The sequence below is a fragment of the Pristiophorus japonicus genome, chromosome 5 (genome assembly GCF_044704955.1).
Source record: "Pristiophorus japonicus isolate sPriJap1 chromosome 5, sPriJap1.hap1, whole genome shotgun sequence".
Lineage (NCBI taxonomy): Eukaryota > Metazoa > Chordata > Chondrichthyes > Pristiophoridae > Pristiophorus > Pristiophorus japonicus.
In genome coordinates, this window is record NC_091981.1 from 13,001,773 (window position 1) to 13,022,885 (window position 21,113).

Below are 21,113 nucleotides of genomic sequence, written 5' to 3' on the forward strand. Positions count from 1 at the left end.
AAGGCTCACCCATGACAGCCCGTCAGATTAAAGTCTTGACAAATAAAAACCTGCTACTGTCTTTAGTTAAGAAATGTGTCCTGAATGGGGACTGGAAAGCCACATGCGGGGCATGCCCTGAGAAGTTTAAACCGTTTCAGAGGCGCAAGGATGAACTCTCAATTCAGGCCGATTGCCTACTGTGGGGAAACAGAGTAGTCATGCCCCAGAAGGGCAGAGAGGTGTTTATCAGAGAACTTCACAATGAGCACCCGGGCATTGTCATGATGAAGGCAATTGCCAGGTAACACCTTTGGTGGCCAGGGATAGATGCAGACCTGGAACTTTGTGTTCGCAGGTGCGACACATGTGCTTAGCTGGGCAATGCACCCAGGGAAGGCCCCCCCTTAGCCCCCGATGCTGGCCCGCCAAGCCATAGTCACGTATCCATGTGGACTATGCAGGTCCTTTCATGGAAAAAATGTTTTTGGTTGTAGTGGATGCCTACTCCAAATGGATTGAGTGAGCCATTTTAAATTCAAGCACATCCTCTGCCACAGTAGAAAGTCTCCGGGCAATGTTCGCCGCCCATGGTCTACCGGACGTCTTGGTCAGCGACAATGGCCCATGCTTCACAAGCACTGAATTCCAGGACTTCATGGCAGGCAATGGATCAACCATGTCAGAACGACACCGTTCAAGCCGGCCTCAAACGACCAGGCGGAACGAGCAGTGCAAATAATCAAACAGGGGATTCTCAGAATCCAAGGGGGTTCCCTACAAAGCTGCTTATCACACCTCCTGATGGCCAATAGATCCGGACCACACTCGCACACAGGGGTTCCACCCACAGAGCTGCTAATGAAAAGGACGCAAAAAAACAGGTTATCCCTTATACACCCTGCTACGAAAGAAATTGTTGAGAGCAGGCATCAGTCACAATGTGACTACCACGACAGGAATGCGAGGGCGCGATATATTGATATCAATTACCCTGTTTTTGTCCTTAATTATGCTGCAGGGCCCAAGTGGCTTGCAGGCACTGTGATTGCCAAAGAGGGGAATAGGGTTTTGGTCGTTAAACTTACCAATGGACAAATCTGCCGCAAACACGTGGATCAAACTAAAAGGAGGTTCAGCAATTCCATAGAAGAAGCAGAGGAAGAACACGACGTAGAGTTTACTCCACCACAGGTGACCGAACACCGGAACAAAGGGGAGGAGAGCCCAGTAACTGTGGGCAGTCCGGACAGGTCTGAGGCACCGCAAACAACAGACACTCAGACCAGCGCCCAACAACTGGAGCCCCAACTCAGGCGCTCTATAAAGGAGCGCAAACCACCAGAGAGACTTAACCTGTGATCCCAATGAGACTTTGCGGGGGAGGTGATGTCATGTATTCAACTGTCATTGTAACCCATGTATAATCTGACCTAAGTTGTACACTTTGAGAATACTGACCACAAGGGGGCGAACTTGTGTGAGACACTCCAAACCTGGACTTTCCGGTATAAAACGGGAAGCTCCACCCACCGTCTCTCTCTTGAGTTCTTGGTAATAATGGTAACAGGTCACAGAGTTTTCTGCTCTCAAGTATGGGCCTCGTGTGCATTTATACTGAATCGTAAGGACTTATTAAAAAAAAAAACAGCCTATCCAATCTTTGTTCATAGCTAAAATTCTCCAGTCCTGGCAACATCCTCATAAATCTCCTCTGTGCCGTCTCTCCTGCAATCACATCCTTCCTGTAATGCGGTGACCAGAACTGCACGCAGTGCTCCAGCTGTGGCCTAACTAGTGTTTTATACAGTTCTCGTGTAACCTACCTGCTCTTACATTCTATGCCTTGGCTAATAAAGGCAAGAATTCCGTGCGCCTTTTTAACCACCTGACGTGCGTCTGAGAATTTGCATGGAAAAGAAGACACTTTTATCTCTTATGAATGCGTTTTGACCTTATTTCATATGACTCTGCCTCCTTTCTTACAGACATCTTTCATCTGAAGGTTCCTGAATCAACGGCAGTCTCTTCGTTAATTGGCAGGATAAAGGCCAATGATGCTGATATTGGGAAGAATGCCGACATAGAATACAGCATCGTTCCTGGGGATGGGCTGAACGTGTTTGACATTACCTCCGATAAGAGCACACAAGAAGGAGTTATAAATCTGAAAAAGGTCAGGGTCCTATTGTGCCTAAAGTCAAATAAATCAAAACTCGTGAGTCGGCATTGCCCACGTGGCCTATGTTGCAAACTGTGCCGCACGGAATGACAGCCGTTTGTACCATGGTGCCGACAATTCCTTTGCAGAAGCTGCAGGAAACATCTCATCTGCTAAGAGCAAGATTGCAAGCTCCATCTGCTTCCTCGCATCTTTATTTTCTCTTTATCCTTTCTCTCTCCATCACTTCATTTTTTTTTCTCTCCCTCATGACCCTCCCTTCTCCAAATCTGTCCATCTTCACATTGCTGTCCTGCTCTCTGCTTGTCTGCCGAAGACTAATTATCGATGCTGTCCTTCCCTCTTTCGGGGTGATGTTCTCCCAGACTGTATCTGAATTTACCTCTCAATCTAACTTCCACAAATGCTCAGAACCAACTGAGGCTTGACACGAACAAACTCTTAACTTCAATCAATGCTCATTCCTCCTTCTGCCATTGCAATTGTGTCTAAAATTACACAGAACGACATTAGTTTTAGGTGCAAAAACATGAAATGCTGGAAATCTCAGCGGGTCAGGCAGCATCTGTGGAGAGGAAGCAGAGTTAACGTTTCGGGTCGATGGCCCTTCGTCAGAACTGGAGAGTGACCGAAATGAACAGATTCTTCACAAGCACTGAAAGGGGGAGGGGAAGAAAGAACAAAAGGGAAGGTCTGTGATAGGGTGGAAGGCAGGAGAGATTAGAGAGACAAAAGGGATGATGGGCCAAATTCAAATGGTAATGCCAGGACTTAGAAAAACATGAGTCGAGATAATGACTAACTGCCATTAGAGGAAAGGAGAAAAAAAGAAAGAACGAAACATGTTCTGAGGTGGGCGGGGCACGGTGGGATGGGGGAGGGAGCGGAGGGGCGGGGGGAGGGAAGGGAGCCAAAGATTGGCAGCGGTTACGCTCTGTAATTTTTGAACTCGATGTTGAGTCCAGAAGGCTTCTGTCTCTCTAATCTCTCCTGTCTTCCCCCCTATCACAGACCTTCCCTTTTGTTCTTTCCTCCCCTCCCCCTTTCAGTGCTTGTTAAAAATCTGTTTTTCCAAAAACTCTCCCGTTCTGACAAAGGGTCATCGACCCGAAACGTTAACTCTGCTTCCTCTCCACAGATGCTGCCTGACCCGTTGAGATTTTCAGCAGTCTCTGTTTTTATTCCAAATTTCAGCATCCGCAGCATTTGGCTTTTTGTATTAGTTTTAGTTGTGATAAGTTATCTCAATGTGTGCTATAAAGATAAACAATTTGCGAGCCTTGATGAAGAGGAGCATAAACTTCCATACATAATCCTGTTATCTAATGGTTTTTCACGTAACATCAAGCACCTCAATGTTTTCTTCTATTGTAAGCTACCACCTTATTTATTTTAGAAACACCAACACTATCTTGTATTTATATAGCACCTTTAATGTACTGAAATGTCCCAAGGCGCTTCACGGGAGTATTAGGAGACTAAAAATTTGACACCGAGCCGCATAAAAAATTATAGCAGGTGACCAAAAGCTTGTTCAAAGAAGTAGGTTTTAAGGAGCGTCTTGAAGAAGGAAAGAGAGGTTTAGGCAGAGAATTCCAGAGCTTGGGGCCGAGGCAATAGAAGTCACGGACATTGATGGTTGAGTGATTATAATCAGGGATGCTCAAGAGGGAAGAATTAGAGGAGCGCAGCTATCCCGGAGGGGGTGGGGGGTGGGGGGCTGGGGCTGGTGGAGATTGCAGAGATAGGGAAGGGCGAGGGATTTGAAATCGAGGCATTGTTTCACCGGGAACCAATGTAGGTCAGCGAGCACAGGGGTGATGGGTGAGCGGGACTTGGTGCGAGTTAGAAAATGGGCAGCCGAGTTTTGGATCACTTCTAGTTTATGTGATGATAGGCAGCCCCTCGAACGAGGATGACTTGCTTCCACAAGAGTTCACAGATGTTTCAATGAAGGAACCGATGTTCCAATCCTGAACTCCAATTGAGGGGGTGGAAGATGCCTGTGCGTGGATTGTTTTAACGTGTGGTGACCATTGCACATCAGCCACCACACGGGCTTGACAGAGATAGGCCTTTATCCAGTGGCAAGGGTTGAAGCAGGACGACAAGAGTCCTGCTCTGCTGCACGGACCTAGTGCGCACACATATCGCAGTGTCGGCAGGCCCGTGCTGCCCCTGGGCCCTCGGCTCTTCTCGGCCCCATACCCTCATTCGCCGCACCTTTGCCCACAATGTTCCAGGGCCCAGCGCTCTAGCTCTATTTGTAGCCCTGGTCTGCAGTGGTATTATCGGGGTTGAAAATAAAGCAGTTATTGGTAATAATGTAGTTGCTGGCTCTGGCCAGTAAGTGATGCTGCAGGGAGAGGTTCTGAAGCCTTTTCAAATACTTTGGTTCTGTCTTCACGAAGGAAGACACAAATAACCTTCTAGAAATACTAGGGGACCGAGGATCTAGCGAGAAAGAGGAACTGAAGGAAATCCTTATCAGTCAGGAAATTGTGTTAGGGAAATTGATGGGTATGAAGGCCGATAAATCCCCAGGGCCTGATAGTCTGCATCTCAGAATACTTAAGGAAGTGACCCTAGAAATAGTGGATGCATTGGTGGTCATTTTCCAACAATCTATCAACTCTGGATCACTTCCTTTGGAATGGAGGGTAGCTAATGTAACACCACTTTTTAAAAAAGGAGGGAGAGAGAAAATGGGGTATTATAGACCGGTTAGCCTGACATCGGTAGTGGGGAAAATGTTGGGATCAATTATTAAAGATGAAATAACAGCGCATTTGGAAAGCAGTGACAGGATCGGTCCAAGTCAGCATGGATTTATGAAAGGAAAATCATGGTTGACAAACCTTCTAGAATTTTTTGAGGATGTAACTATTACAAGGGAGAACCAGTGGATGTGATGTATTGGACTTTCAAAAGGCTTTTGACAAGGTCCCACACAAGAGATTGGTCTGCAAAATTAAAGCACATGGTATTGGGAGTAATGTATTGACGTGGATAGAGAACTGGTTGGCAGACAGGAAGCAGAGTCGGGATAAACGGGTCCTTTTCAGAATGGCAGGCAATAACTAGTGGGGGTGCCGCAGGGCTCAGTGCTGAGACCCCAGCTATTTACAATATATATATCAATGATTTAGATAAAGAAATTCAGTGTAATATCTCCAAGTTTGAAGATGACACTAAGCTGGGTGGTGGTGTGAGCTGTGAGGAGGACGCTAAGAGGCTGCAGGGTGACTTGGACAGGTTAGGTGAGTGGGCAAATGCATGGCAGATGCAGTATAATGTGGATAACTGTGAGGTTAAACATGAAGGCAGAATATTTTCTGTATGGCGGCAGATTAGGAAAAGTGGAGGTGTAACGAGACCTGGGTGTGATGGTACATCAGTCATTGAAAGTTGGCATGCAGGTACGGCATGCTGGCCTTCATAGCTAGGGGATTTGAGTATAGGAGCAGGGAGGTCTTACTGCATTTGTACAGGGAATTGGTGAGGCCTCACCTGGAATATTGTGTTCAGTTTGGTCTCCTAATCTGAGGAGGGACGTTCTTGCTATTGAGGGAGTGTAGCGAAGGTTCACCAGACTGATTCCTGGGATGGCAGGACTGACATATGAGGAGAGATTGAATCGACTGGGCCTGTATTCACTGGAGTTTAGAAGAATGAGAGGGGATCTCATAGAAACATATAAAATTCTGACAGGACTAGACAGGTTAGATGCAGGAAGAATGCTCCCGATTTTGGGGAAGTCCAGAACCAGGGGTCACAGTCTAAGGATAAGAGGTAAGCCATTTAGGACCGAGATGAGGAGAAACTTCTTCACTCAGAGAATTGTGAACCTGTGGAATTCTCTACCACAGAGAGTTGTTGAGGCCAGTTCATTAGATATATTCAAGAAGGAGTTAGATGTGGCCCTTACGGCTAAAGGGATCAAGGGGTATGGAGAGAAAGCAGGAAAGGGGTACTGAAGTTGCATGATCAGCCATGATCATATTGAATGGTGGTGCAGGCTCGAAGGGCCGAATGGTCTACTCCTGCACCTATTTTGTTTGTTTCTATGTTTCTATGTTTTCCACGCTCCCCAGTGTGGGATCCCCATCTCCACAAGGACTGCAGTGGGTCATGTCGAGATGGTCAAGAAATGGGACCTTGCAGCACCACCCACACTGTGAACAAACAAATAAATTAATCAGAAAGTGCCTGTTGTTCCCGCTCATTGGTGGAATATTTTGGAAGTTACATCTCTAACAGAGAGAGTGCTCAATGGGTTAGACAGCTAAAGATATTCCTGAGACTGGGTTTGGACACACTATGCAGCAGTACTACTGAAAGTTAGTGCATAGAATAAATACCGATGGAACAGTTTTTCTAGTTTATGTTCAACAAAGTCATTTCTGCTCTCGCTCACCTGGAGTAAGAACATAGGAACAGGAGCAGGCCATTCGGCCCCTTGAGTCTGTTCTGCCATTCTATCAGATCACGGCAAATCTTTATCTTTACCCACCTTTGCTCCATATCCCTTGATCCCACTGCCGAGCAAAAACTTACTGATCTCAGTCTTGAAAATGTCAATTGACACCCAACATCCACAACCATTTGGGTGAACGAGTCCCAAATTCCCACCACCGTTTGCGTGAGAAAGTTTTTCCCAATTTCACTCCTAAAAGGCCCAGCTCTAATTTTAAAATGGTGTCCCATTGTTCTGGATTCCCTTCCACCAGAAGAAATTGTTTCTCTGCATCTATTCTGTCAATCCCCGTTATCGTTTTAAAGCTCTCCACTCAACTGCCTAAACTCAAGGGAAGACAAAACAAGTTTATAGAGCCTGCCCTAATAATTTAAGCCTTTAAGGTTAAATTTATCATTCTGGCAAATCTCCCCAAGGCCAATATATCCTTCCTTGGGTGTGGTGGCCACAACTGAATGCAATGCTCCAGATGGGGTCTGACCACGACTCTGTACAACTGCAGCATAAGTATCTCCTGATTGTATTTCAATCCCCTTGAGATAAAGGGAAACATTCCATTGGCCATTTTGATTACTTTTTGTGCCTCTGCGCTCACTTTTAGTGATTTGTGTACATGGAGTCCTAAATCCCTTTGCTCGTCCATAGCTCCTAGTCTCTCACCCTTAATTACATTTTCTGATTGGTCTTTCTTGGATCCAAAGTGGTTGACCCCAACATTGAACTCCATCTGCCAGTTATGCCCACTCAATCCGTCTGTCTCCCTTTGTAGACTTCCTGCGTCCATCTGCACAGCTTACCATGCCTTCTCACTTAGTCATCTGTAAACTTGGATATATAAATCTCAATACCATCATCCAACTCATTGATCTATGTGGTGTAAAGCTGATCCGGTACAGAGCCACTTGTCACATCCCACCAATCAGCGTCTGTTCCCTTTATCCCTACTTTCTGTCTCCGACCTCTCAAGCAATTACCGACCCATATCACAATATTGGGGGGACAAAATCTGCAAAAATACCTGGTGGTCCCAGAGGAACGTAGGATTCCGGTCGGAGGTCTTCATTCGCTGTGCAGCGTACGAGAACATGTCTTCCAGATACGGACGCATATGCTGGAATCACCAATCACTATCTAGTTTTCTCATTGAAATTAATGGGAGCTCTGTTTGTACGAGCTCCCATCACTTTCATTGAAAATTCCCCCTAACACAAATAACACAGCACAATAAATAAAAAAAACATGTCACGTATTTAAAATTAATTGAAATTGAATGTAATTAAACGTTTAAGAATTTTTGTTTTTAATGTGTTTTAATAGGGTTCAAAATAAACTTACCTTAATGGACAGGGTTTTTAATATAAAAATAAGTGATTCACTTTCATTTTTCTATGTTTTAAAACTCTTAGGGGCCAAAATTGGTTCACATACCATCCCCTACCGCCTGCGTACTGCCGGCGTACCGCCCAAAAATTCGATTTTGGTCAAAAAACACCTACATACTGCCGACATACCGCTCGGTGGAATATTCGAGGAGATAATCGATCTGGATTGACTACCAGGATATATACCACCCGATGCAGACCGCTGACATACCGCCGAAAAAAGTTTGACCAGTTTTGTCCTCTTTGGTCTCGACGGTATACGGGCGGTGTGAACCCACGGACCGTCGGCATAATGCCGAGAAATGGGCGGACCTACGCATCGAGCAATTTCGGGCCTTTAAGCTGGTAAAGTTAGGCGATGCTTTTACCAGGCGTAAGAATTTAAAGGACATTCGCTGGGCATGAGTTGGGCAAATAGCCTGATTTCCTTCCTGCGGAGATGCGTAGGATCTGTCAAAAGAAATGTTGTCAGATCGGAAAAGCCGGTTCTCGGCGCATGCGCATCGTGCCCCGTGAACCGGCATTTGCGAGGCCTCGCCGGATCCGTGTGTATCGTACGCACCCAGTGACGCCACGATTTTTGGCCCATTATCTCCAATTGTGTGGGCTTTTGTTTCTGATATTATCTTGCTCAAAATGTGAACAAATGCCTTCTGTAAGTTTATATAGATAACTTCCATAGTGACACCCTTAACCACTATGTTGGTGACTTCCTCAAAAAATTCAACTAGATTAATCCGACATGATCCACCTTCACAAATACTTGCTGACTTTCTTTGATCGGATCGTACATGTCCAAATGCTTAGTCACTCTGATCCTGATGTTAACCTCCCCAAAATGGATGTTAAATTGACAGGTCCGTAGTTTTCACCTTTTTCCCTCTCTTAGATAATTGAGTGACATTTACAATTTCCCAATCCAAAAACACAATTCTTAAATCTAGAGAAGTTTGTAAAATTATAACTAATGCCTCTGCAATTTCCTCGCCTACTTATTTTAATACCCTTGATTGGAAACCATCAGATCCTTGTGATTTTCCCATCTTAAATCCCATTATTTTACTCATTATCATTTTTTTTAGCCTACATTAAATTCAATTAGTTCCTCCCCTTGACTTATTTATCGGTTCCCTTATACTGATGGTATTTTGTCCTCCACTGTGAAGATACACAGGAATTGCGCATTTAATGGTCCATTATGGTCCCATCTGCAATTGTCTTTAATGAGCCAACATTTGCCCTTTGCCTTTATCTTTTTATTAATATATTCATATAAACTGCAACAGAAAATGTTGGAAATCTCAGCAGATCAGGCAGCATCTGTGGAGAGAAACAGAATTAATGTTTCGGGCCTGTGACCTTTTGTCAGAACTGGAAAAGTTCAAGATGTAACAGATTTTTATGGAAGCGCAGGGGATGTGAAAGGGGGAGAGGGGAGAAAAGAACAGAAGGGAAGGTCTGTGATTGGATGGAAGGCAGGCGAGATTAGAGAGACAAAAGGGATGATGGGCAAAAATGAGATGGTAATGGGACAAGTTAAGAAACGAAAGATGAGTCCACCCTAAGTGGAGGAAGAGCATCCGGGAGGGCACTGAGCACCTCGAATCTCGTCGCCGAGAGCATGCAGAAAACAAGCGCAGGCAGCGGAAGGAACGTGCGGCAAACCAGTCCCACCCACCCTTTCCTTCAACCACTGTCTGTCCCACCTGTGACAGAGACTGTAATTTCTGTATTGGACTGTTCAGTCACCTGAGAACTCACTTTTAGAGTGCAAGCAAGCCTTCCTCGATTTCGAGGGACTGCCTATGATGATGATGGCGGAATCATCGCCAACTGCCATGGTAAAGAGAAAAAAAAAAGTGGGGGGGAGGGGGGATTCTAAAACAAAGGAAGAAAGAGAAAAAAACTATGGGCAGAGGTTACGGACTGAAACTGTTCAAGTATCTATAGTTGGCTTTGATGTCCTTTTGAAAGTTTTTCTTTCATGTTCAGTTTTTGCACATTTTAGTTTGTTTCCCAACTCTCCCAGTCCATTGGATTTCCACGTTCCCTTTGCTTTTTGCATTAAGTTTTTTATTTCAGCTTGATGCTGTCTCCTACCTCGTTTGTTGACCGTGACTGTTTAATTGCACAAGTGGAGCTTTTGCCGTTTAGGCGCACGTACCAGGTTTGTATTGTACCAAACGTATTTTTCAAGACTTCCCACTGTAGGTTTGTCCATCACCCCCATTTAATGGGGAACATTTCACCCCCATTTAATGCAGAGCAGGTCTTTAGTCGTCTTAGTTAATCCTTGCCACTAGACCAAGGCCGTGTGCTGGCTGGTGTGCAACGGGCCGGCACATGTTAAAAAAATCCACGCACAGGCATCTTTCACCCTTAAAGATGTAATTCAGAACCTGGAATATTAGGTCACTCATTGAAACACCTATGAACTCCTTTTTTGGCATGGAAACAAGTCATCCTCGTTTCGAGGTACTGCCTATGATGATGATTTAATGGGGTTAATTCATTGCTCATGCCTTTGAAGTACAACCTATTTCGCTGCATTATATTTATCTGATATTTTCTTTCATTTGATGGAAGTTTGAAAATTAAATCTTTACCTGACTAGTAAATGATTTAAGATATCCCAAACCTCAGTGGAGTCTTCCTAAGATCGTATTTCCAATATTGATCGCCTTATAAGTCGATGTTTTTTTTTAATGTAATACTTAATACCTGGCCACGATGGTTTAATTAACATTGTCTTCTTTCCCAAAGCCACTGGACTATGAAAATAAAAAATCATATACCTTCAAAGTGGATGCAACAGATCCTCATCCGGATGATCGCTTCCAATCAGTGGGCCCTTTCAAAGACACCGCTACAGTGAGGATCACCATCCTCGATGTGGACGAACCCCCTGTATTCAGCCGGCCCTTTTACGTAATTGGCGTTTATGAAGATATCAATGTGGGCAGCATTATAGGCGCAGTGACAGCACAGGATTCTGATGTTAGCAACAGCCCTGTCAGGTAGGCTAAAAACATTTCATTGAATTTTGAAGGAAAGAAAGAAAGACTTGCATTGAGATAACGCCTTTCACAACCTCGCATCCCAAAAGCACTTCACAGCCAATTAAATACGTTTGAAGTGTCATCACTGTTGTAATGTAGAAAAATTTGGGAATAGCTTGTTTCTTGTTCCCACTGTGCACAGATTGATAACTCTGCCTACGCAATACTTCAAGAATCATGTTGAAATACCAGTTGAGTCATTAATGATATACTAGGGTTGCAGTGACAGAATACTTAATTATTAATTGACTGCAGTGGGATGGCTTCGGGGCTGATTATCCACCCTGTGAAGGTTTACTGTGCTTCAGTATCTGAGATGAGTCTTTGATAAGGTTCTTAAGCAGCTTGGTAAGAGATTTACTGAGATTTAAGAACTCTCTGGATTTGCTTTTAGGATTAACTGCACAATCGTAAATTGCATCCCTCATGTTAGTTTGTCACAACCCTGCATCAGCAGTCTTATTGTAGAAGTTCTCAGGCACCCTGGTCTCCAGTCATCTTGGTTAACTCTGTCAAGTCCGTGAGGTGGCTGGTGTGCAACGGCCACCACATGTTAAAACAATCCACGCACAGGCATCCTGCACCCTACAAGATGTAGGTTGGGATCTGGAATATTAGGTCCTTCATTGAAACACCTGTGAACTTTTTGGCATGGAAGCAAGTCATCCTCGACTCAAGGGACTGCCTATGATGATGATGATGTTACTTACTGAACTTGGTCCACTTTCACTTGAAGTGAATCCCAAAGTTCTAGGACTTCCTATTAAAATATTGGGCATTCCCATCAGATTTGACAAAAGCTAGAAAAGTTTGGCATGTAAAGGGAAATCGTGTAGAGGAATATAAATAAGCCTAGATTGATTGTGAATGTGTTCTCAGTTGTTCCCATTGTCACTTGTTTTCGAAGGAACAGGGGAAAGTGGTCCAATTTCGACAATTAACTAATTAATTTGAATCGGCCCAACTTTAGGTTCTTAATTCGATTCAGCAGACTCTATTACCTGGAAAACCAGGATCCCACAGGTCCAAAGAGTGACACGTGCTATGGTGTATAGAAGTGTGAAGTTTGTCATTATCTGAATGTGGACACCAGTAAGATTGGGATCCATCACAGACCCAATCCACATCCGGGCCAGGGTCAAGCAGGGCTGCATCATCGCCCCAACCCTCTTCTCAATCTTTCTTGCCGCCATGCTCCATCTCACAGTCAACAAGCTCCCCACTGAAGTGGAACTAAACTATAGAACCAGTGGGAACCTGTTCAAACTGCGCCGTCTCCGGGCCAGATCCAAGACCAGCCCAAACTCTGTCGTCGAGCTACAGTACGCAGATGACGCCTTCTCTGCGCACATACAGAGGCTGAACTCCAGGACATAGTCAACGTATTTACTGAGGCGTACAAAAGCATGGGCCTTATGCTAAAACTCAGTAAGATAAAGGTCCTCCACCAGCCTGTCCTCACCACACAGCACTGTCCCCCAGTCATCAAGATCCACGGCGCAGCCCTGACACCGTGGACCACTTCCCATATCTCAGGAGCCTCCTATCAACAAGAGCAGGCATCGACGACGAGATCCAACACCGCCAATGCAACCTTTGGCCACCTGAGGAAAAGTGTGTTTGAAGACTAGGCCCTCAAAACTGCCACCAAGCTCATGGTTTACAGGGCTGTAGTAATACCCGCACTCCTGTATGGCTCAGAGACATGGAACGTGTATCGTAGACACCTCAAGTCGCTGGAAAAATATCACCAACGATGTCTCCGCAAGATCCTACAAATCCCCTGGGAGGACAGATGCATCAACATCAGCGTCCTCTTCCAGGCTAAAATCCCCAGCATTGAAGCACTGACCACACTTGATCAGCTCCGCTGGGCAGGCCACATTGTCCGCATGCCAGACACGAGACTCCCAAAGCAAGCGCTCTACTCAGAACTCCTTCACGGCAAACGAGCCAAAAGTGGGCAGCGGAAATGTTACAAGGACATCCTCAAAGCCTCCCTGATAAAGTGCAACATCCCCACTGACACCTGGGAGTCCCTGGCCAAAGACCGCCCTAAATGGAGAAGGTGCATCTGGGAGGGCGCTGAGCACCTCGAGTCTCATTGTCAAGAGCATGCAGAAATCAAGCGCAGGCAGCGGAAAGAGCGTGTGGCAAACCAGTCCCACCCACCCTTTCCCTCAACGACTATCTGTCCCACCTGTGACAAAGTCTGTGGTGCTCGTGCTGGACTGTTCAGCCACCAAAGAACTCACTTTAGGAGTGGAAGCAAGTCTTCCTCGATTCTGAGGGACTGCCTATGATGACGATGATGATGATGTACATAACATGCAATGTTATAACAATTATGCTTCACATCAAATACAGATATTATATATAGATCATTACATGGATTATTTTAGACAAATCAGTCTTTCAGATCAGATGTTAAACCCAACGTCAATTTACAAGGATCCAGGGATGAGGGACCTCAGTTACATGGAGAGACTGGAGAAGCTGGGGTTGTTCTCCTTAAAGCAGAGAAGGTTGAGAGGAGATTTGATAGAGGTGTTCAAAATCATGAGGGGTCTAGACCGAGTAGATGGAGAGAAACTGATCCCATTGGGGTAGGGAACCAGAGGTTACTGATTTAAGATGATTGGCAGAAGAACCAAAGGCGACATGAGGGAAAAAAATGTTTACGCAGGGAGTGGTTAGGAGCTGCCTTAAAAAATGGTGGAGACAGATTCAATCAAGGCTTTCAAAAGGGAATTGGATAAGGAGCTGAATGAAAAAGAAAATTACCGGGGTACGGGGAAAGGGCGGGGGAGTGGGACGAGCTAAGGTGCTCTTGCAGAGAGCCGGCATGGGCTCGACGGGCCGAATGGCCTCCTGTGCTGTAACCGTTCCATGATTCTATGATTCTACCTGTTCTGGTGGTTTCGCTAAATACAGAAGATCCCATGGTGGTTTCGCAAGAAGGGCAGCGATTGCTACCAGAGTCTTGGCCAATATTCCTCCCTTAACTAACACCACCAATAACAATGGAACGAGTTTCTCATTTACTTTACTGTTTCTGTGCACACAAATATGCTATTGGATTTATTTCGATAATAAAAGTGACTGCACTTGAAAAATAATTGGTCAGTTGTGAAGCACTTTCGAGTGTCTTTAGCAGTGATAAAGGGCACTAAGTTATGTTTCCTTTCTATATAATCAAAATAACACAGTATTTCTCAATTGCAATAAAAAAATATACAATGGGTTACATGTGAATGCCAAGAAAATTATTTTTGAGAGATCCAAACCATTTCAAAACAATTGATTGAACAATTACATTTTTTAAACAATCATAACAATCATTGGAATTCAGAAGAATAAGAGGTGATCTTATCGAAAGGTAGAAGATTATGATGGGGCTTGACAAGGTGGATGCAGAGAGGATGTTTCCACTGATGGGGGAGACTAGAACTAGAGGGCATGATCTTAGAATAAGGGGCCACCCATTTAAAACTGAGATGAGGAGAAATTTCTTCTCTCAGAGGGTTGTAAATCTGTGGAATTCATTGCCTCAGAGAGCTGTGGAAGCTGGGACATTGAATAAATTTAGGACAGAAATAGACAGTTTCTTAAATGATAAGGGGATAAAGGGTTATGGGGAGCAGGCAGGGAAGTGGAGCTGAGTCCATGATCAGATCAGCCACGATCTTATTGAATGGCGGAGCAGGCTCGAGGGCCGTATGGCCTATTCCTGGTCCTATTTCTTATGTTCTTATGTTCTTATAAGATGTGCACAATGTTGCCAAAGCTCACGGATAAATAATGGCCATTTGAGTGAGGGCTAATTAGAGGCCTCTCACTGTCAGTGCAACTGAACCCCAGCAACATATCACTGCCGTCATAGGAGAAGGGAGGAAGAGAAGAAAAAATAGCTTTGAAAGCGTCTTTGACTGCACAAAGAACGTTTGAAATCAAATCCAGCTGTTCTTATGATCAGATAGAGTATACTGCACAGAAACATGCCATTCGGCCCAAACAGTCCATGCCGGCGTTTATGCTCCACTCGAGCCTCCTCCCATCTTTCCTCATCTAACTCTACCTGCTTAACCCTCTATTCCCTTCTCACTAATATGCTTGTCTACTTAAATGCATCTATCTTCTTGGGCAGTCCCTCGGAGTCGAGGATGACTTGCTGCCACACTAATACAAGTTCTCAGGTGACTGAGGAGGCCAATGCAGGACCTAAATTCTCAGTCAAAGGTGGGGCAGATGGTGGTTGGAGCGACAGGTGGGTGGGGGGCTTGGGTTGTCGTGCGCTCCTTCCGCTGTTTGCGCTTGGCTTGCGCGTGCTCCCGACGGAGAGACTCGAAGTGTTCGGCAGATGCCTTCCCGGATGCTTCTCCTCCACTTTGAGCCGTCTTGGGCCAGGGATTTCCAGGTGTCGGTGGGGATGTTGCACTTTTCAAGAACTCCTTGAAGGGTTTCCTCTGCCCGCCTGGGGCCCGCTTGCCGTGTCGGAGCTCTGAGTAGAGCGCTTGCTTTGAGAGTCTAGTATTGGGCAGGCGGACGTTGTGGCCCGTCCATCATAGCTGTCCGAGCGTGGTCAACGCTTCGATGCTGGGGATGTTGGCCTGAGCGAGAACACTGATGTTGGTGCGCCTATCCGGCCAATGGATTTGCAGGAACTTGCGGAGGCAACGCTACATCTATACTACCTGCTTCAACCCCTCCCTGTGGTAGCGAGTTCCACATTCTCACCACTCGCTGGGTAAAGAGGTTTTTTCTGAAATTCTATTTCTTATACATTGACTGTTTTATGTGTCGATACTGAGCTGTTGAGCATCACTGGATAAATATGCAGTGATTCTGTTTCAATTGTCAATGCTTGACAGCAGTGGCTATTTGAATGAGATCTCACTGCTGGTGGAGAAGCTTGTTGGTAACACAGACTCGTAATATTACTCCTTAGTGGTCAATGCTTATCAATTATATTTGACACACGAGCTGAAATTCCTCATCATCGTGACAGCTTCTAGAATGTAAAAAACTGGCATTTATATATTGCTTTATCAATTCTCAGAACATCCCAAAGCACTGCACATCTAATGAACTACGTTTTGAAGTGTAGCCACTGTTGTTAAGTTGGTAAATCCGGCTGCCAATTTATGCATAGCAAGCTCCCACAAACGGTAAATGTAATCTACTGCCAGGAAAAGGCCTGACTCAAAATAGAATAAGCCTTTACAAAAATATACCGATGAACTGCACAGTATTTTATAACATCCATAAATATGCATTTGTTATTTCAAAGTGTAATTTCATTTGCATTAGAGCAAGATAGAGATAGATAGATTTGTGGATTTCAGGGGAAATCAAGGGATCTGGGGATCGTGCGGGAAAGTGGAGTTGAGGTCGAAGATCAGCCATGATCTTATTGAATAGCGGAGCAGGCTCGAGGGGTCGTATGGCCTAATCCTGCATCTCGACCAGGCCAACATCCCCAGCATTGAAGCACTGACCACACTTGATCAGCTCCGCTGGGCAGGCCACATTGTTCGCATGCCAGACACGAGACTCCCAAAGCAAGCGCTCTACTCAGAACTCATCCACGGCAAATGAGCCAAAGGTGGGCAGAGGAAACGTTACAAGGACACCCTCAAAGCCTCCCTGATAAAGTGCGACATCCCCACTGACACCTGGGAGTCCCTGGCCAAAGACCGCCCTAAGTGGAGGAAGTGCATCCGGGAGGGCGCTGAGCACCTCGAGTCTCGTCACCGAGAGCATGCAGAAATCAAGCGCAGGCAACGGAAGGAGCGTGCGGCAAACCAGTCCCACCCTCCCTTTCCTTCAACCACTGTCTGTCCCACCTGTGACAGAGAGTGTGACTCTCGTATTGGACTGTACAGCCACCTAAGAACTCATGCTAAGAGGTGAAGCAAGTCTTCCTCGATTCCGAGGAACTGCCTATGATGATGATGATGATGATGAATCCATGAGCGAATGGATCAAATGGAATAATGTGGGATAAGAGCATAAAACATCATCAAAGAGAAAAGATCATTTTGCTATCTAGTTCGCTCCTTGAACACATCAGGTACAATATCCGCTTGTATGAATTCTGCCACACCAACATCTTCTAAAGGAAGCTTCTGCATAAATTCTTCCTGATTCCCAAGTGTAACTAAACAGAACTCCAGTAGGTTTATGTAAACATCCATAGCACCACCATACTCTCCACCATTAGCAGTTCAAATGTTGAATTCATCTATTGTGACCATTTTAGGATTACTGGGACAGACTAATCATACTGATGTAGCCACTTGTATTGCATTTTAATGAGACCCTGATCATGGTTTAATGTGACATGTTTCCCTATTGATTTTGAGTTCCATAAAGACAAAACATACTTTATGCTCCATTTATATTCTACCCAGCATTTCTGAATGTGGTGTGTGGGCAGCCACAGTTATGCTCACCACTAGCATCTTAATTGGTCGATACAGAAATGACACCAAGCAGTCAAACTGAATTTTGGAAGTTATTTCCTGAAAGGGTCTTTGAAGACGACAGCAATTTTGAAGCAAATTCAGAAGATCTTACTTTTGATAATGAACTGCAGTCTTTTAAAGCATAAATATGACATGGTTCAAGGCAGAACAAAATAAGAAGCATGCCTATATTCTGTTACACACTAAATAAAGACAAATGTTACGTGGATTAGGAGCTTGTCTAGCAGATTTATGTACTTATACGGCTGACAGGCTAACCAGAGATGCTTGGTAAATGAATAGAACTAGGGGGCACAGTTTCAGAATAAGGGGCCGCCCATTTAAAACGGAGATGAGGAGGAATTTCTTCTCTCAGGGGGTCGTGAATCTTTGGAATTCTCTACTCCAGAGAGCTGTGGAGGCTGCGTTACTGACTATATTTAAGGTGGAGATAGACAGATTTTTTGAACGATAAGAGAGTCAAGGGTTATGGGGAGCGGGCGGGGAAGCGGAGTTGAGGCCAAGATCAGATCAGCCATGATCTTATTGAATGGTGGATCAGGCTCGAGGGGCCAAATGGCCGACTGCTGCTCCTATTTCTTATGTTCTGATAAGCACTGACTGCTACATCACATGTGTAGTTTGTTCTGCTCTCAAGTAATGGCGGGCCACAAATCGAGGTCGGAGGCTTGCCGCAGGCGCAAGCATCAGTTCCTGCGCACACGGAGAATTCCGCTTTTAACCGGCAGAGTCCTCGGCAGCAGATGACGTCACACCGTGAAGCCTGTGGCTTTGTCTGGAAAATAGTCCCGCCCACAAGATCTGTCAACAAAGTTAATTTGCATAGGCCACGCCCCCGATTGTTTAGATCTCCACAGTCTTGTGGCACAGAGCTGCCCATTACCATGAATGGGACAAAAAACAAAGAAAACACTTCACATAAAGAAAAAAAACACCTCACTCATTTAAAATTAATAGAAATTGAATTAAATTAAATGTTTTAGACATTTTTTAATTTTTAAAAATGTTTTTTTTACTATGTTTTAATAGTGTTAAAATTAAACTTGACCTTAATGGACATTAATATAAAAATTAGTCATAACATTTATTTTTGCTATCTTTTAAAACACGTACACTGGTAAAAGCAGGCCTTAAGAACATAAGAATTAGGAACAGGAGTAGGCCATCTAGCCCCTCGAGCCTGCTCCGCCATTCAATAAGACCATGGCTGATCTGGCCGTGGACTCAGCTCCACTTACCCGCCCTCTCCCCGTAACCCTTAATTCCCTTATTGGTTAAAAATCTATCTATCTGTGATTTGAATACATTCAATGAGCTAGCCTCAACTGCTTCCTTGGGCAGAGAATTCCACAGATTCACAACCCTCTGGGAGAAGAAATTCCTTCTCAACTCGGTTTTAAATTGGCTCCCCCGTATTTTGAGGCTGTGCCCCCTAGTTCTAGTCTCCCCGACCAGTGAAACAACCTCTCTGCCTCGATCTTGTCTATCCCTTTCATGATTTTAAATGTTTCGATAAGATCACCCCTCATCCTTCTGAACTCCAATGAGTAAAGACCCAGTCTACTCAATCTATCATCATAAGGTAACCCCCTCATCTCCGGAATCAGCCTAGTAAATCGTCTCTGTATCCCTTCCAAAGCCAGTATATCCTTCCTTAAGTAAGGTGACCAAAACTGCACGCAGTACTCCAGGTGCGGCCTTACCAATACCCTATATAGTTGCAGCAGGACCTCCCTGCTTTTGTACTCCATCCCTCTCGCAATGAAGGCCAACATTCAATTCGCCTTCCTGATTACCTGCTGCACCTGCAAACTAACTTTTTGGGATTCACGCACAAGGACCCCCAGGTCTCTCTGCATCTCAGCATGTTGTAATTTCTCCCCATTCAAATAATATTCCCTTTTACTGTTTTTTTTCCCAAGGTGGATGACCTCACACTTTCTGACATTGTATTCCATCTGCCAAACCTTCGCCCATTCGCATAACCTATCCAAATCTCTTTGCAGCCTCTCTGTGTCCTCTACACAACCCGCTTTCCCACTAATCTTAGTGCCATCTGCAAATTTTGTAACACTACACTCTGTCCCCTCTTCCAAGTCATCTATGTATATTGTAAGCAGTTGTGGTCCCAGCACCGATCCCTGTGGCACACCACTAACCACCGATTTCCAACCCGAAAAGGACCCATTTATCCCGACTCTCTGCTTTCTGTTCAGCAGCCAATTCTCTATCCATGCTAATACATTTCCTCTGACTCCGCATACCTCTATCATCTGCTTTTACCAGGTGTAAGAGTTTGAAGGATATTCAAATACTCTCCGCCATGGAGGCCCTATACTTTCACATTCATATGATCAGTCAAAAGAAATACGCACCCATAGAGGCAGCAATTTATGGCCCTATGTCTCTGCTTTAAAGACATATGGGCCAAGGTATTACGGTCAGCGGTGAAGGGAGAAGGGACGTCACTCGCTGTTCACTCAGCTGACAGCTGCCCACAGAGATTTTGCAGTCTTTTAAGCAGAAGCTTGCTGTCATCGTGCATCTGATGCAGTGCAGCGCCCTCTACAGGGGATCTGTGGTGTGTGTGAGTAGGTAAAGCAACAGCAAGGCTCTTCAACCAACCAGATCAAAGAATCCTCACTGAGACATGCAGGCCAGAATTTTCCAGGGTGTCATCGATGGCTGGTCGGCTAGGAAAGTGTTTTTTTTCTTTTACAGTGATTCGGGGACCTGCTGTCAACCCACTGCCATGTGCCATTCCAAATGTTGGGTCTGTCAGCACTGAGCAGAACCAACAGGCAGCGGCGGGCGACCAAATTTAACTCATTATTATGCACTCACCAGACCGTTAACAGGCTTTTTTTAGTTACTTTTTAACTTTAACTTCATGGCCACGGGAGCCAAGGTGTCAATCTGAGTCAGGAGTTCAGTGGCCATTGCTTCAGCTGATTACTTAACTGTTACAGCTGTATCATAAAAGCTCCCACCTGAGAGATCATCACTTTCCTCAGCCACAAGCTGTTTCTCAGTCCGTTTCCAGTACAGATTCTGCTGGCTTTCAATTTTCCACACTCCATCCACTTTCACCATTGGAACAACTCTCTCACCGTTGACAGAATGCTTCTGACATTTGGACTTCACCTGCCACCTATTCCATCAACATGGGTGCTCTTTATACTGTCTCAGCTTGATCCTCAGAATCCCATCACAATCAGCCCCAACACCAGCAGCGCCAGGCACACCAGCAGCACCAACAACACCAAGCTTCTCCGCAATCACCGGATGCTGCACAGGACACAGGGCATCAGCACCCGACCACATTGCTGCCGGGGAGGCCAAGGATGCGCTCACCATGGCCACATTTGCTTCACTTGATGCTGTACACCTTGACTACCACATGCTGCACCAGGTTGGCACCATCCCACAACAACACAATAAAGCCTCTCTACAACGCCTAACTATTCCTTTCACACACATCACCATTGAGGGGGGCGTGTGGGGGGCAGGTTGGGCCGGGGGGGGGGCGAGCGGATTACTGTTATG

The 21,113-nt window shown here is 45.2% G+C and overlaps 1 protein-coding gene across 4 annotated transcripts in view; it reads left to right on the plus strand.

Moving 5' to 3' along the window:
• Window positions 1-21,113, plus strand: part of LOC139263747 (cadherin-12-like) — a 419,878-nt gene that overhangs the window by 244,797 nt on the left and 153,968 nt on the right. For all 4 annotated transcript variants that reach the window (XM_070879783.1, XM_070879782.1, XM_070879785.1 and 1 more), the window contains 2 exons: window positions 1,968-2,155; window positions 10,784-11,037. In XM_070879783.1, the coding sequence (XP_070735884.1) occupies window positions 1,968-2,155; window positions 10,784-11,037 (442 nt within the window). The remainder of the gene's footprint in view (window positions 1-1,967; window positions 2,156-10,783; window positions 11,038-21,113) is intronic.